The 17,199-nt window shown below is 46.8% G+C and overlaps 1 protein-coding gene across 1 annotated transcript in view; it reads left to right on the top strand.

The window, feature by feature from the left end:
- Positions 1 to 339: 339 nt before the first annotated feature.
- The window catches only part of LOC116501397 (SET-binding protein-like), a 237,970-nt gene continuing 221,110 nt past the window's right edge, over positions 340 to 17,199 (top strand). The window contains exon 1 of the mRNA XM_032206928.1: positions 340 to 367. Coding sequence (XP_032062819.1) covers positions 347 to 367 — 21 coding nt within the window. The 5' untranslated portion in view covers positions 340 to 346. The remainder of the gene's footprint in view (positions 368 to 17,199) is intronic.

Genomic DNA, 17,199 nt, shown 5'->3' with positions numbered 1-17,199 from the left:
ACGTTTAGATGTAGAGCTTAGGGATATGGTTTAGTGGGGACTGCTAGCGTTAGGTCAGAGTTTGGACTCAATGATCTTGAGGTCTCTTCCAACCTAGAAATTCTGTGATTCTGTGATTCTGTGATCTTTAAGAGTCTGATGTTATCTTAACCACGGGGTTTCCAACCCCCATGGCCACATTCCCAAATCTCCCCCTTCTTTATTAATATCAACCATTTTCTCGACACGAATTACCACTCCATATATAACAGAATGAAGATTCTCTCTTTTCTCTTTGCTCTGGGAAACGCCATAGAGACAGATGAAGAATTTGGGAAGAGAGTGTGGGTTCCCTGTGCAGAATCCAATGATGAAATCTGTGAACAAGGTAAGAGCAAGGGGTTGTGGCTGTGAAGGGTTTTGTTGCTTCCTTTTCCCCTTCCAAACCTGTTATTGAAGCATTAGACGTGAAATGTAGGATGTGTGTAGCACAGGAACTGATATTCCAAGTGCTAAGTGAAAGAGCCTAAAAAGATCAAGCTAAATAGGGCTTCTTTTTAATGCATGCCATTATGATGGTTTGGGTTTGTATTGTTTCCAAATTATCTACGGGTGAGTAATTGTTATCAGCCTCCTGACACCAGGACCTAATTAGAAAGTAAGAGCCTTAAATAGGCCATTTGCATAGTGAGCTTCCATATGTCTCCTTGTGCAATTTATTTGCTTCACTCCATTGAGATATAATGAGAATGAAACTCCTCAAACTTCCTTTGACTCTGAGGCTCTCTTCTTCATCTCCTCTGCAGTTAGAGGCCACTATTAAGAAGATAATATCTATTTCCCTTTGTTCAGAAAGAAAAAGCGACTGTACTGCTACCCTTATTCCAGATCAGACAAGTTTTTCTATTTCCCAGTTTCCAATGGAAATAGAATGAGAAACAGCCAAACAACCCACAGACAGCCTGTGAAAAAATGTAATGCTGTCAGAGAAAGCACAAGGAAGGTTAGGACAGGCTGATCTCGAAGGCATACTATCCACCATAACTAGGGCTCCTAAAAACCTGATGAGGACTAATGTCCTTGTTTTTTCAGCGGAAGTACAGGTCCCATTTAAAGAGTTCTAAGCTGGTTCTGTTTGGATTTCTTCCTTCCAGGATGTTATTAAGGGGGAAAGGTTGGTTCAAGGCTGCTTAAGTTTTGTCCTAGTTTTGAATATTTAGCTCAATCTGGAACAACACATTCTGGGGCCCTCTGCTCACATAATTTTGCAAAGTGTGTTCTTTAAATATAGTTTCAGAAGATATCCTTTATTTCCAAACTCCTCTTACATGCATGACTCCACCCCATCCTTCATTCTTTTATTCCCATCACCCTGAAGGTAGCAAAACTTAAGCATATGATGGGGTGCCATTTTCCATAGGGATGAACTTTAATGACTGCTCAAAGTGTTGTCTTCTCTTCTCTGCTCTGCTCTCCTCATCAGGATCTTATTTCATTTCCTGGTGTAAGTCAGTTCCACATGCAATGATTTTGTTTATGATAACTCAGTTGCATGTTCCCTTCCAACAACTGCCGTTGCCTTCCAGAAGGGAGGTTAGTGTTGGTCCCCTTATGGTGATAATTATAATCAGACCTGTCATCCTTCACACAGTCTACGCTTATCACTTGGATTTAGGAGGATTTTTCCTAAAGCCTATTACCAGTGCAGCTTCTTAGGGAAAAATAGTCATGACTTTTCAGCTAATTTTTGATGGCTCTCAGGTTTGAAAGCACAGAGAGGAGCAAAATGACTGCCAGTTGCAGTTAAAGGCACTGTCTGTCTATCGGGGTGTAAAGCTCTGCTTCTGGAGAGCAGGGATAGAGAGACAGTCTGGGGAGCACAGCATTTTAATGCATCTGTGACAACTCTTTACATGTGCAGGAGACACAAGGCAGTGCTTTTTCCAACTGCAGCACTCCCCACCCCCCGAGCTCTGCAGACCTGCCAGACAAGGGCTCCAGGTGTCAGGCGGTGCTTGGCAGTGGCACCTTCTCTCCCTGCTGTTTTGGGCAGCTATCTGTGGTTCTGCCTGTGTCAAGCTGCTTGGCCGCGGATGGCCAGAGGAGAGGCTGCTGTTTGCGGCGATGGCTGGAGGTGATGGACAGCATCCAGGGATGGGCTCAGCAATGGACTAACGGACCCGCTGCCACCTGTATGCGGCACTGCGGTGGTGACTGACTGGCCAGTGCCATGGTGGGAAGTCTCTCGGTGTTTTCTCTATCCCAGGACATGTAGAAAATTGCTCACCCTAGTGTTTTTCACTGGGAGAGGCATCTCACCATTTAGTAGAATCCCCCTCATTTTCACTTCATTACTCCCATTGATATGCTAATAACCTCTTTCTTTGGCTTTTGCTTTTTGCTAACTTAAAAAAGCAATATGACAGTTTATAGCATTTCATTAGTCTAAATGAGTGATGTATTTTTCAGTCCCTCCTGTGTTGTCACCATGCTCTTTATGTTCTCAGAGAGCTGGACTCCCTTGGTCATGGCAGGAGTTGAAGATGGTCAGTGCTTTTTAGCTTTTGTAGCAGAGGAAATGGTGGGACAGTGGGAACTTGTGTTCTCTGCAGCTATGTACTGACAGCGTGCAGGGATATGATTTGCCTTTGTTTTATTTAAATTTACTGGCAACTCAAGATTTATCTATCAGGTGTCACTCCCTGAAGGAAGATAAATACCACATAGCAAAGACTTCATCTATTATACAAACAGATTTGAGGCTTTGCTATTGCATTTCCCTGCCTGCTGTAAGGAGTAAAAATGCCTTTGGCTGAACAGACCGAGTGATACTTAGCGGTGTCGTGGTTCTGCTCGAGTGGGCAGCCGAGCTCCACCACAGCCACTCTCTCACTCCCCCTCCTCAAAGAGGAATGGGGAGAAAATATGTGAAAAGGGCTCAAGGACTGAGATAAGGACGAGAAAATCACGCAATAATTATTGTAACGGGCAAAACAGACTCGGCATAAGGAGATAGTAAGATTTATTGCCTACAACTAACAAGCGAGAGAAGTGAGAAAACAAAGGGAAAAAAAAAACCAAAAGCACCTTCCCCCCCCATCCACCCTCTTCCACCTCCTCCCCCCGAGCGGCGCAGGGGAACGGGGAATGGGGGTTATGGTCAGTCTACAGCACTTCTTCTCTGCCGCTCCTTCTCGGTCACTCTCGTGCCCTGTGCTGTGGGGTCCCACCCACGGGATGCAGTCCTTGATGAACTGATCCGGCGTGGGCTTCCCACAGGCAGCAGCTCTTTCAGAACTGCTCCAGATATGGGTCCGTACCACGGGGTCCATCCCTCAGGAGAAAACTGCTCCAACCTGGCTCCCCTACGGGCAGCATCTCCTGCCAGATCACCTGCTCCTGCGTGGTCTCCTCTCCACGGGCTACAGGTCCGGCCCGGAATCTGCTCCGGCAGGGGTCTTCCACAGGCGGCAGCCTCGGTCGGTGCAGGGCCACCTGCTCCACCGTGGTCTCCTCCACGGGCTGCAGCGTGGAACCCTGCTCCACCGTGGTACTCCATGGGCTGCAGGGGGACATCCTGCTTCACCATGGTCCTCACCACAGGCCGCAGGGGACTTCTGCTCCGGCGCCTGGAGCACCTCTCCCCCTCCTTCTACACTGACCTTGGTGCAAGGCTGTTCTCTCACTCCCTTGACTCTCCTGGCTGCTGTGTGGCGCAGCGTTTTTTCCCTGTCTTAAATATGCTCTCACAGAGGCGCAAAACAACATCGCTTATTGGCTCGGATCTGGAAAACAATGGGGCCCTTCCCAAACATGGGGCAGTTTCTAGATCTTTCTCACAGAAACCACCCCTATGGCTCCCTGCTACCAAAACCTTGCCACGTAAACCCACTACAAGCGGTAACATCTTATGACCTCAGCTGAGATCTCAAGCCATGTTAGTGGAAAGATTATGATGTGATGGAAAGAGGGCCAGGAATAGCCTTTTTATCGTGAGACCCTTTCTGTGAATATCCTTCTTTGTTATATTCAGGTGGTTAATCACTGGAGCCAGGACCATCATTTGAAAACAGGGGAGTGAAATATTGGAACAGGTGATCCAAACACACTCGAGTTTGCCAACTCCAGTTGGATATTACAGCTTACAGTTTCTCCCTAATATTCTTCTACCCTCCTGTTTCTATCAAGCGTGGGTGACGTTGCAACATTTGCTGTCATTAATAACCCCATTTTGGCAGGAAAATCTACACAAAATGGACCCTGAGTCCTTGGACTGCAGGGAGCTGCAGTCCCCAAATCCAAGGGATGCACATTGTGAATACGGATATCTGACGCTGAAGGGAAGCACTCACATGGAAATGTCTCCCTGTCATTTTTGAGATAATAAAGGTAATGCTTAAACCTATTTCAACCCTATTTAGAAAAAAATGTAGGTTTTAAAAATTTATAGCCCTGCTAGTGTTTTTCTTTTAATGGAACCAGAGACAAATGAGAATAACTTTTACATCAGTCTTGCTTACTTCCTGCTCAGGATTTTTCCTTAAACTTTGTGGTAGGTTTAAATTAGCCTCCTTTTTATCTTAATGGCCAATATTAATATTCAGCATCCTGGATAACTACTCATGAAGAAGAATGCTCATTCCCTGCTGACTCTGCACATCGGGAATGGTTGTGCCCAAGTTTGATCTGGCTGCCAAGGCCACTTCTGGTGAGGAAGGACAGGCGCTGGTGAAGTCCGAATGTTTTCTGGTCTACGTGAGTCGTGCACAGGTAGGCCCTGCTGGTTATGGAGTCTGCAGCATAGTCCTGCACGTGCTAGAGTGGGGATGTCTGAGTTGTGCAAGTGTTGTTTCTTCTTGAGCCGAATGATCTGCTTGTTTCCCCAAAGGGAGAGAGAAGGGCTGGCAGTGCAAGAATCCTGAGCTACTCTCAGTGTAGTGGGGATGCTGAGGCACCAGGTCTGGAAAACAATAGCTGCCACAGCCCTAAGGAAACTCTTTGAAAATGAGAAGGTTATGGAGGTGGAGGAAATACACAGCAGGGCACCATCTCCTCTTATTTCCCCCAGCCTCTTCAATCAGGTGCCTGCTGGGCTTCCCACTCCTCCTGCCTTTAGCAGTAGATCATAGGATCATAAGGCATTATTTGTTGGCATTAACTCATCCACCATCCTCCTGGCAGTATAGCTCCCCAAGTCAGGGAGCCGCAGCGAAACATGGATACTATGAGCCTACATTGGGCTTTGAACTGCAGCTGCCAGGGCTACAGAGGTGTCCAAGCAGGAACTGCAAGGAGGCACCAGTTCCCTGACACCAGTCTCCACCACCTTTCCTATGGGTGCTGCAGAAGGTGGGTGCAACACCGAAAAAGTGCTGCTGCTGAAATACAGCTGGACAAGTATACATGGACAATAATACATATAAATACATGGACATAATATAATAAATACGTGGACGAGTTCTGGAGCACCGCAAGCAAAGCTGTTCGAAGAGGTGGGTTCCTCGGAAAGGTGCCTGTCTGAGAGTAGCAGCTTCTTCTGGTAGCTTGGAAACCTTGCCACCAAGAAGGCTTTGTGGTGTGCGTGGTGATGAAAGTGTAGGTATGAAATGCTTCCACCTTCTAGTGCTTGGGTCCCTGTGGGGAGCAGGAGCTTGTCCAGGCTTGGGTCACACCGTACCAAGATCTTCTTTCTTGGTGTGGGATTGGCTTAGTGCCACTGGGTCTTCTGCCAGATGGCCCCTGTCTCGAAATACTCAGTTCTTCTAAAGGCGAACTCTTGTGTTCAGCTTCTTGTAGCTCAGAGGGACCCATGGAAACAGGCTCACTGGGCTTCAGGTCAGCACAGAAGCTCATAGAGAACATCTTACAGTCCTCCAGAGTAGTATGGTTAGAGCATATGGTAACTACTGGAGGTAGGATGCTTTGTTGGGGGCATGCGATTTAAAGCAACAAGTGTTGAAGTTGTAGTGCCAGGCAGATGACAGTGGTGTAGGATGAGGCAAAGAGAACAGCAGTTTGTTTCTGGAGTTAAGCTGCCTGTGTATAACATCTTTGGCATTTTAAACAGAGAACATCTGGTTCCTTACAATTATTAGACACCAGAGATCTCTAGTATCTCACTGAGTAAGAGTGGTATCACGAACCAACAAAGGTTATTGTTATAACCAAATTTAGAGCCATACATCTCCCTTCACCTTACTGGAAAGTGGTGATCTTGGGCAGGAGAAGGGGAAGAATGACATTTATGTCATACCAGTGCCTTAGGCTGCATCTGTCTTAAGCAAATGAAGTGGCATCTGGGAACGTTGCTGCGCACGGGAATGAATATATATGGGTATATTCAAACTAATAGACCTTGGCATTCTTTTGGTCCATGAAAACTAGCAAATTTTTAAATCATTCCTAAGCATGGATCAGGGCTGTGGTGGTTTTACTCGGGTGGGCAGCCAAACTCCACCACAACCGCTCTCTCACTCCCCTCTCCTCAAAGAGGAAGGGGGAGAAAATACAACACAAAGAGCTCGAGGTTTGAGATGAGAATGGTTTAATTAAAGGGAAAGGGAACGGGGAGAAAAAGAAACAAAAGAAACAATAAGTCTGCATGGAAGCACAGAGAAAAGGAAAAAAAATTATTATCTACTTCCCATCAGCGAGCGGTGTTCAGCCACATCCTGGGAAAGCAGGGCCTCAAAATGCGTAGTGGTTGTTCAGGAGGAACAGCCCCCTCCCCCATGAGAGCCCCCTTTTTATTGCTGAGTGTGACATCAGGTGTTATGGAATATCCCTTTGATTGGTTTAGGTCAGCTGCCCTGGTTATGTCCCCTTCCCATCACTTGCCCACCCCCAGCCTGCTGGCTCTTGGGGCCTTGGAAGGAGTCCTGATGCTGTGCCAGCACTATGCAGCAATAGACAGAACACTGGAGTGATATCAGTGCTGTTCCAGCTACAAGTGCAGAGTACAGCACTGTGTGGGCTGCTGCAGGGAAAGGTGACTCCATCCCAGACCTGGGATGGAGTCAAAGTTAACCTGTCGTTGGTTCTGCAGTGTCCTCCTACAACACATAACTTGGATAACAGATTATTTTTCTCCCAAGGTTAAATCTCCTTGAGGCACGCACCTGATATCCCCATCTTTCTGCGTTACCCACAAGATATACCTTGGTCCTTGGGCAAAGACAATCCCACGAGTGGGTTTGCCTTTTCCCATGGCAGGGGCAACCCACACCGCCTTCCCCATCCACTTTCCCACATGCACTACGGGGACTTTAGCTTCTCCCACAGTGTGTAGGGGGTTTGTTTCAGTAGGACCAGGATGGCTGTCAAGCCCCCTGTTGTTAACTAGCCAAGTGGCCTCTGGTAGATTTATGTCCCAATGTTTCCACGTCCCAGCACCCAATGCTCGCAGCATAGTTTTTAACAATCCATTGTACCTCTCAACCTTCCCAGAGGCTTGTGGGTGATAAGGGATGTGATACACCCACTCAATACCATGTCTCTTGGTCCAGGAGGTGACAAGATTGTTTCGGAAGTGACTCCCATTGTCGGACTCAATTCTCTCTGGTGTACCATGTCACCACAGCACTTGTCTTTCCAGGCCCAAGATAGCGTTTCGGGCCGTGGCATGGTTTACAGGGTATGTTTCCAGCCACCCAGTAGTTGCTTCTACCATGGTAAGTATGTAAAACCCTTGACGGGTTTGTGGGAGAGGTCCAATGTAATCAGTTTGCCAGGCCTCACCATATCGAAATCCAAGCCATCTCCCCCTATTCCAGGGAGACTTTACCCTCATGGCTTATTTGATTGCAGCACAGCACTCACACTGATGGGTAACCTAACCTGTGTGATGGCCTCAGTGGTCAGGTCCACCCCTTGATCACGAGCCCATCTGTATGTGGCATCCCTCCCCAGATGTCCTGATGTTTCATGGGCCCATCGAGCTACAAACATCTCACCCTTACATCCCCAGTCCAGGACCACCTGAACCACTTCAATTTTCGAAGCTCGATCCACTTCTTTGTTGTTCTGATGTTCTTTGGTGGCATGATTCTTAGGCATGTGAGCATCTACATGATGTACCTTTACAGCCAGTTTTTCTACCCGAGCAGCAATATCTTGCCACAGGGTAGCAGCCCAGATAGTTTTACCTCTGTGTTGCCGGTTGTTCTGTTCCCATTGCCGCAGCTACCCCCACAGAGCATTTGCCACCATCCATGAGTCAGTGTAGAGATACAATACTGGCCATTTTTCTCTTTCAGCAATCTCTAGGGCCAGTTGTATAGTTTTCACTTCTGCATACTGACTCGACTCACCTTCCCCTTCCATGGCCTCCACAACTCATCGTGTGGAGCTCCACACAGCAGCTTTCCACTTCCGATGGCTCCCAACCACATGGCAGGATCCGTCAGTGAACAACACATACTGCTTTCTGTCTTCTGGCAACTCATTGTATGGTGGTGCTTCTTCAGCACGAGTTATCTCTTCTGGCGGTACTCCGAAATCCCTGCCCTCCGGCCAGTCCACGATCTCTTCCAGGATTCCTGGGCAGTTGGGTTTCCCCATTCGAGCCCGCTGTATAATTAACGCTATCCACTTACTCCACGTAGTATCAGTTGCATGATGTGTAGTGGGGATTTTCCCTTTGAACATCCAATGTAACACAGGTAGCCATGGGGCCAAGAGGAGTTTTGCTTCTGATCCTCGATAGCCCCAGCTCCAGAACCCCAGAGGTCGACCTCGAGTTTCTCCTGGGGTCTTCTGCCAGAGGCTCCAGGTGAGCCCATGCTCCCCAGCTGCAATATAAAGTGTGTTTTGCACAGCTGGTCTGGTACGGACAGGTGCAAGGGCTACTGAACAAGCTATTTCTTGTTTGAGTTGTTCAAAGGCCTGTTGTTGCTCGGGGCCCCACTCGAAATAGCTTCTCATTCGAGTCACTCGATATAGAGGACTCACAAGCTGACTATAGCCTGGCACATGCATTCTCCAGAATCCCACAAGGCCTAGGAAAGCTTGTGTTTCTTTTTTGCTAGTTGGCGGAGACATAACCGTTATTTTATTGATCACATCCGTCGGAATGCGGTGACGTCCATCTTGCCATTTTACCCCCAAGAACTGGATTTCCTGTGCGGGTCCCTTGACCTTATTCTGTTTAATAGCAAAGTCAGCTTTCAGGAGAATTTGAAATATTTTCTTCCCTTTCTCAAAAGCTTCTGCTGTGTTACCCAACACGATGATATCACTGATGTACTGCACGTGTTCTGTAGCGTTCCCCTCTTCCAGTGTCGTCTGGATCAGCCCATGGCAAATGGTAGGGCTGTGTTTCCACCCCTGGGGCAGTCGATTCCAAGTATACTGAATGCCCCTCCAAGTGAAAGCAAACTGTGGCCTTCATGCTGCTGCCAGAGAGATGGAGAAAAATGCATTAACGATATCCATTGTAGCATACCACTTGGCTGCCTTTGACTCTATTTCCTACTGGAGTTCTAGCATGTCTGGCACTGCAGCACTCAGTGGTGGCATGACTTCATTCAGTCCGCGATAGTCCACCGTTAGCCTCCACTCGCCATTAGACTTTCACACTGGCCATATAGGACTGTTCAAAGGTGAATGAGTCTTGCTGATCACTCCTTGGCTCTCCAGATGGTGAACTAACTCATGGATGGGAATCAGGGAGTCTCGGTTGGTGCAATATTGCTGCCGGTGCACAGTTGTAGTCGCAATTGGCACTTGCTGTTCTCCAATCCTCAGCAATCCTACAGCAGAAGGGTCTTCTGAGAGAACAGGCAGGGTAGACAGCTGCTTAATCTTCTCTGTGCTCAAGGCAGCTATGCCAAAAGACCACCAGTACCCTTTTGGATCCTTGAAGTACCCTCTCTTGAGGTAGTCTATGCCGAGGATGGACGGAGCCTCTGGGCCAGTCACGATGGGGTGCTTTTGCCACTCATTCCCAGTTAGACTCACTTCAGCTTCCAATACAGTTAGCTCTTGGGATCCCACTGTCATTCTAGAGATAGAGATGAGTTTTGCCCCTTGGGTGCCTAATGGCATTAGGGTACACTGTGTGCCTGTGTCCACTAAAGCTTTATATTTCTGTGGTTCCGGTGTGCCAGGCCATTGAATCCACACAGTCCAGTAAATCCGGTTGTCCCTCTCCTCTACCTGGCCAGAGGCAGGGCCCCACTAGTCCTGGTTGGAGCATCTATCAATTAATTCTTCCAAATGTGAAGCAGAGGTCTCTTCGTCAGGGTCAGGAGTAATACTAGCCCTTCTACTGCCTCTGGGGGACTGCCCAACAGAAACTGGGGCAGCAATCCTCCTAGGGGCCCCTTTTCTTGCTGCTGTATCTTTCCGCAGCTCACATACCCGAGCAGCTAGGGCCGAGGTCGGTTCACCGTCCCACTTCCTCATATCTTCCCTGTGGTCACGTAAATAAAACCACAAGGTACTCTGCGGTGTGCGTCCCGGATTCTCCCTTGCTTGAGCCAGAGAATGCTTGCACTTGATAGCTGAAAGATTCTTCCATCTAGGTGAGAAGGAAGCTATGTGTTCATCTAACCATTGGGACAGTCTCTCCAGAGCTGAAATGCAGTCCTGTACTGGGGCAGAGAGATTTTCTTCATATTTATGAAGCTGGTTGGACATCTTATCCACAGTCGGCCCCATCCCCTCCTCCCAATCCATTGCTGCCAGTGTGCTGGCATGTGATGAGGGTGCAGCCTGTAGAAACTTCCGCCACATGGATGTTTTGCACTGGACTTCATCAGGGTCTTTAGGTGTCTGGGCATTGTTCAAATTACTATAAATCATCTCCAGCACGGCTAATTCCCGCAGGTGCTGGAGACCTTTATCCATAGTGGTCCACTTGCCTGTTTGATATACAATATCTTCCTTGTGGTGATACCTTTCTTTCACAGCTGATAGGAGTCGCCTCCAGAGGCTGAGAACCTGTGCCTCTCTCCCAATTACTCTATCAATGAGCCTTTATGACGGATCCCAGCTGCTTGGCTTCACTGCCTTCTAGCTGTTGGCTATTGGCCCCAGTATCCCAGCATCGAAGCAGCCAGGTGAGGATGAGCTCACCTGGATGATGACTGAAATCCTTTTGTATTTCTCGCAGCTCACTCAAGGATAGAGTTCGAGTGGTTTCTGATTCATTTATGATTTCATTCTCTTCTCCTTGATGTTGCCATGATGGCGCCGCTTTAGAGCTGCTTGCCTTTTCCTCTTCTCCCTCATCCTTAGGAGGAGCTTCTTTCCTTACTAAATGAGGTGACTTTCCATTGTTTTGTCTTGACTATAGGGGCGACTGATACCATAGATGGTTGCCACCCACAACTACTTTGTCTCGGGGCAGGTCCTTGGATGATATTCTTAATAAATTGTTTGACCTTAGGGAGGAAGACAAACACTAGAACTAGTAATAGGAGGATAACATCCGACCAAGGGTATTGAAAATACTCAAAGGCTGTTGCAATTAGCCCACAGGGAGAGAAGAAGAAGACATCACCCCCAATATTATTCACAGATTGACTGCTAGGGGAGAAAAAGAAGGCGGTGTAATTCTTAATATTTCCAAAAAGATAATCTCCAGGAGACCAGAATGATAACAATGCAGGGCCTGAGTACTAGATGAAACTGAAGGCCAGCATGTTACAGCACAGCATGATAAAGAAACCAAACACAGACTTAAACACTTTCTCCAATCGGATGTAGAGGAAAAAAGAGAACAGAGAACAGACTACATACAACATAGTCACACAGAAAAATATTAACAGAAAAACGAACATTGTGACTAGCAGTATGTTAGTTGTAAATACTTTAATCAATTCTACTGTTATCTCAAACCTCGAGCCCCACGTTGGGCGCCAAAAAGGACTGTGGTAGTTTTACTCAGGTGGGCAGCTGAGCTCCACCACAACCGCTCTCTCACTCCTCCTCTCCTCAAAGAGGAAAGGGGAGAAAATACAACACAGAGAGCTCAAGGTTTGAGATGAGAATGGTTTAATTAAAGGGAAATGTAATGGGGAGAAAAAGAAACAACAGAAACAATAAATCCGTGTGGAAGCACAGAGAGAAGGAAAAAAAAATATTCTCTACTTCCCATTGTTATAAATGGCTCAGTCTTCAAAATAGGATTATAATCAAAGTTTACAATTTATTAAAGGAATAGAGGTAAGCAAACAGCGCTGGGTGCGCTGGGAGTCTCTGCTCCACCAAGACGCACACCAGTTACATCAAGCAGCTGATTTTTATGCTCCTAGGCTTATACATATTCATTACTACTTCTAAAAAACCACAGGGTTATTATAATTAGTTTCCAGAATCCAAACCCTCCTACTGGAGCATGCATATCAGTCTCTGGTGGTCCCTCTGGGGGTCTCTGGGGGTCTCTCATGCTGAAGGCTCATAGTCTTCCTCCCTCTTGTCCTTCTCCTTTGTCCAACTTGGCTGTATGTCAGAGACTTGTGCAGCGTCCCCTGCAAGCTTTGTCTTTTAGTCGTTCTTCAGCTTTCCCGTCTCCTTAATCTCCTGGCCAGATATCAGAGACTTGCATAGTGTCCCATGCAATAGTCATAATAGTTAGCAGTTATTCTGAAACCCCCAAGATATCAGAGACTTCAAGGAAAAGCCTACAAATACATTTCACTTCAAGCTCTCTATTGACACAAATTGCTAAAACATTCCTTTGCAAGATACAGGAACCATATACATTAACCACTGTGGTGGTTTTATTCAGGTGGGCAGCCGAGCTCCACCACAACCGCTCTCTCACTCCCCTCTCCTCAAAGAGGAAGGGGGAGAAAATACAACACAGAGAACTCGAGGTTTGAGATGAGAAGGGTTTAATTAAAGGGAAAGGGAATGGGGAGGAAAAACAGAAATAGAAGAAACAATCAGTCCGCGCGGAAGCACAGAGAGAGAAAAAATTATTCTCTACTTCCCATCAGCGAGCGGTGTTCGGCCACGTCCTGGGAAGCAGGGCCTCAAACGCGTAGTGGTTGTTCAGGAGGAACAGCCCCCTCCCCCACGAGAGCCCCCCCTTTCATTGCTGAGTGTGACATCAGGTGTTATGGAATATCCCTTTGATTGGTTTAGGTCAGCTGCCCCGGCAATGTCCCCTTCCCATCACTTGCCCACCCCCAGCCTGCTGGCTCTTGGGGCCTTGGAAGGAGTCCTGATGCTGTGCCAGCACTATGCAGCAATAGACAGAACACTGGAGTGATATCAGTGCTGTTCCAGCTACGAGTGCAGAGCACAGCACTGTGTGGGCTGCTGCAGGGAAAAGGTGACTCCAGCTCAGACAGACCCAACACAACCACTCTGTTTTTCTTAGACTTGTGGTTATACAAGGGTATGTAAGACAGAAGGTCACATTCATCATACCATGCGGCCCTAGCATTGTTCCATATTGACACGAATCAGATGAACACATTTCACACCATCAATAAGCGATGTTCGGTCACGTCCTATGAAGCAGGGCCTCAAAATGCATAGTGGTTGTTCAGGAGGACAGCCCTCTCCCCCACGAGAGCCCCCTTTTTATTGCTGAGTGTGACATCAGGTGTTATGAAATATCCCTTTGGTTGGTTTAGGTCAGCTGCCCTGGCAATGTCCCCTCCCCATCACTTGCCCGCCCCCAGCCTGCTGGCTCTCGGGGGCTTGGAAGGAGTCCTGATGCTGTGCCAGCACTATGCAGCAATAGACAGAACACTGGAGTGATATCAGTGCTGTTCCAGCTATGAGTGCAGAGCACTGTGTGGGCTGCTGCAGGGAAAGGTGACTCTATCCCAGACAGACCCAAAACAAGGGCTCATCCCAGTGAGCTGTTTGCATTTAGCTGCTGTGTTAGGGAAGCTAAGACATGGTTGTGACCAGAGATATGACCTGTTGTGTGCCAGCTGGCTGTGGTGTCTAGGAATATTTCTGGGCACATTTAACTTGCTAGTGGCTGAAGAGGCTCAGACCCATCTGAGAAACTGGACTCCATCATCCTAAACTCCATTTGTCAGCAGCAGGACAGAGAAGGGAGCCACCATCAGGGGCTGATTCAGCTTCCTGTCGTCTTGACTTCTCCAGACTGTAGGCAGAGGCTGAGGCTGCTGAGCCTACAGGGCTCAACACGCCGACAGAGGAAAAAAGTCCATATTGGCCCCATAACAGCTATAGTACAGGCACATGTTCTGCTGTCTCTCTGAGCTCAGAGAAGTTTTAAGTCACTGAGTTTTCTTTCCTGAATCAGCAAGGGCCATTTTCCTTCGCAGGAAGTTTCCTTCTCCCTCATCATGTGGAGGCTCCTTTTTCAACAGGTTCCAGCCACGAGACTGGTGTTCTGTGTAATTTCATTTTAATGGTTTGGTGGCTGATAGTTAAATGTGTCCATAGGAGACAATTGTCTTAGACAAAAAGCTGTCAGTTGGCTTAGATATAATAAAATAGCTCATGGAAGGATATGGCGTTATGTCTTTTAAGTATAAAACTCTTTGTTTGATAAAGAAAGTTCTGTTTCAAGCTATCCAAATATATGGATGGATTTTTTCACACTGAACCAGAAACCTAGATGAAGAAATAATTTTGGCTTGACTACTGCAACCGGAGTATAATGTGTTGTTATCTTTTCATTCATTGAAATCTGTTCATTCACAAGGTGGTCTGATACAATAAATGGAAACGTTTTGTTTAAACATATCAAACAAAACATTTTCCCTTCAAGAATACCTCAAGTGTTTGGTCACAGTGGGGATGAAGTTATTGACTGAATCTGGCACTTATTTGGAAGCATGACCTTAATCTGCAGGTTTCAGCGATGAACATATTTTCCCCAAGTGTTTCAGCAAGTCAGATAAGAAAATTATATTTTTGACATGTTAAAGATATTCCTTTTTAGACAAAGAAAGTGATATTCCAGCTATATTACTGAAACTCAGTGCCCTGTGTTGCTTGTTAACAGCTCCACATTTATTGTTTCGGTGTCCCAGTTTGCTTTCAAGTATCAGTGCACCGCTACATACCAAATAATCAATAGTTCTGTCAGTTGAGTATGCCCTGGAAATATAACATTACTGTTAACATCAATCCACGCAGCAGAAATCAAGGCATTGACCTCTGCAGTCATTACTTGCTAGCACCCTTGGGTTTTGTTTGCAGAGCAGCTAGGTTGAAAATCACGACAGCTGCTCCCTCCTTCCGTGCCTGCACAAATGTGAGCACAAGCATATCAGCAAACACGACCTGCAAATATGGTGCATAGGGTTTCATTTCAGCCTTATGCGGATGCTGGGTGCAGCGAAGCAGCTGTTGGCAAAATCCAGAGGCATCGGCCCTGGTATCGGCTGGGAGGAAGGAAAAGCGGTGCTCTGCGCTGCTGCCTGGGCTCACACACACCCCTGCGGGTTTGGCGTGCCGTGCCCTATCTCTAGCAGCTTCGCATTGCAGTCGTGAATGAAAGTTTGGCATATTGATTTTACGACTGTCAGTCTTCCCAGAACCAGACCAGAATTTAATTAACTTAAGACAGAAGCATGATTTCCTATAAGCTCTTTCCAGATTTTACTAGATCCAGATAAATTAAATCAGTATTTTATCTGTATGCCACTAAAATTAGTTGGCACAGTGATCCCCACACAGGTATAATATTGTTCTAGTCCCTTGTATTTAAGCAGGAACTGCATTATGATACTGATAGCATTTCTTCATGAGGAGCTCTGCGTGAACTACAGGAGTGCTGGGGAAGGAGAAACCCAGATGTGAGCAGGGCATAACCTTATTGTGGCTCAGAAAAGAGATGTAGGCATTTGGAAGAGGAATATGGCTCCACCAAGCCGTAATTCCCCTGAGGAATCAGCTAATGAGAGCAGGAGGAGCCCACCCTACATCAGGAGCAGCAGCAACCACCTGGCCCTGACATGGACCTGTCCAAGTCTTGGTGACTCTGCTAACGCGGCTTCCTCTGCTCGGCTGTCCCTGGGAGGCCCAAGAAGCAGGAAGCAATGTGGGGGGACATCACAACTGGTGGCCATCTTCCTCCCCTCTGCAGGAGGTATGTGCACCACAGGACATCCAGCTCGAGGTTCTTTGATGTTGCTTGCTTGGTTCTGTCTTGCTGGTGACATTTACCACGTCATCAGAGGTCACCTTGTTCCCAAGTTATCAGCCTTATCCTCCATCCAAGAGCTTCAGGTTATCTCCTGTATGGCAAGCTATTTAGCACCTGGGAGATGAGGCTCAAGATAATGCCTTGGGAAGTTTATGTGAGGAGCAAGAGATGCATATTTTATCTTTCTGGGAGGAATCAAGGTCAGATTTGGTGTTCTCAGAGCAGTCTGAGTTGCAGATGAGACACAACGCGATGCTCTGCATCTACTGGAGTTTCCTAAAACCTGTCTTCATATTAGAAATTAAATTTCTGCACTTGTTCAGATAGGGAAGAAACAACAATTCAGACCCTCAGCCAGCTGGAAGTGGTATGACTTACAGCTCGTGACTGCTACTGTGTGATACGTGGAGTCAGAGAGGAGGTCGTCATCAGCTGTGGCTGTGTGCTGTCAAAAATAATAAAAAAAGAGTCAATGCCATCGCTGCACACTCTTCAAAACATTTTTTTCTCTTCCAGCAGCATCACCTCTTCTCTATACAGCCTCATCAGCTTGCTTCAGTTGCTGAAACTGAAACCACAAATGATGTCATTATATCTTTTTTTCATTGGAAGGTGAATGAGTGGCCATTTCTGCCCTTATCTTCTCTTGTAGATAAAATGCCCCAAAATACCATCACTGAAGTTTAGAGGTCATTGGTGACTTTAAAATCCTCTCCAATTGCCTTGGATCAAAACCAAATGAAATAAAAATCAATGTGTGAGTCAAGAGGCCAAGACACCAAAATGATGTGTCCAACGCAAGCAGCTTGCTGGTTTCAGAGCATTTCTGGCAGCCATCTGCTTGTTTGAATTTGAGGATGTGACGCTTTTAAAAGTCAGAGAAGAAACACATGCTCGACCACAGTCTCCAGATATTTTTCTTGATAACAGGATTCTCTTTTTTGTGTCCATTTTCTTGCAGCCTCAAGAATGTCCTGTTTTGCAATCATACTGTCAGCAGGTGTTCATGGTCCTGAAGCACCACGTTGCGTAATTCCCTAATTAAAAAAAAAAAGCTTTTTGAAGCCTCATCCCTCTTCATGAATGAGTAACAAAACAGTGTGTTATTATAACTCAATAGCCCCTCATTT

Source organism: Aythya fuligula, chromosome W, assembly GCF_009819795.1.
Source record: "Aythya fuligula isolate bAytFul2 chromosome W, bAytFul2.pri, whole genome shotgun sequence".
Classification (NCBI taxonomy): domain Eukaryota; kingdom Metazoa; phylum Chordata; class Aves; order Anseriformes; family Anatidae; genus Aythya; species Aythya fuligula.
Note: the sequence above shows the minus strand (reverse complement) of the source record. Positions and strands in the feature narration are given on the sequence as shown.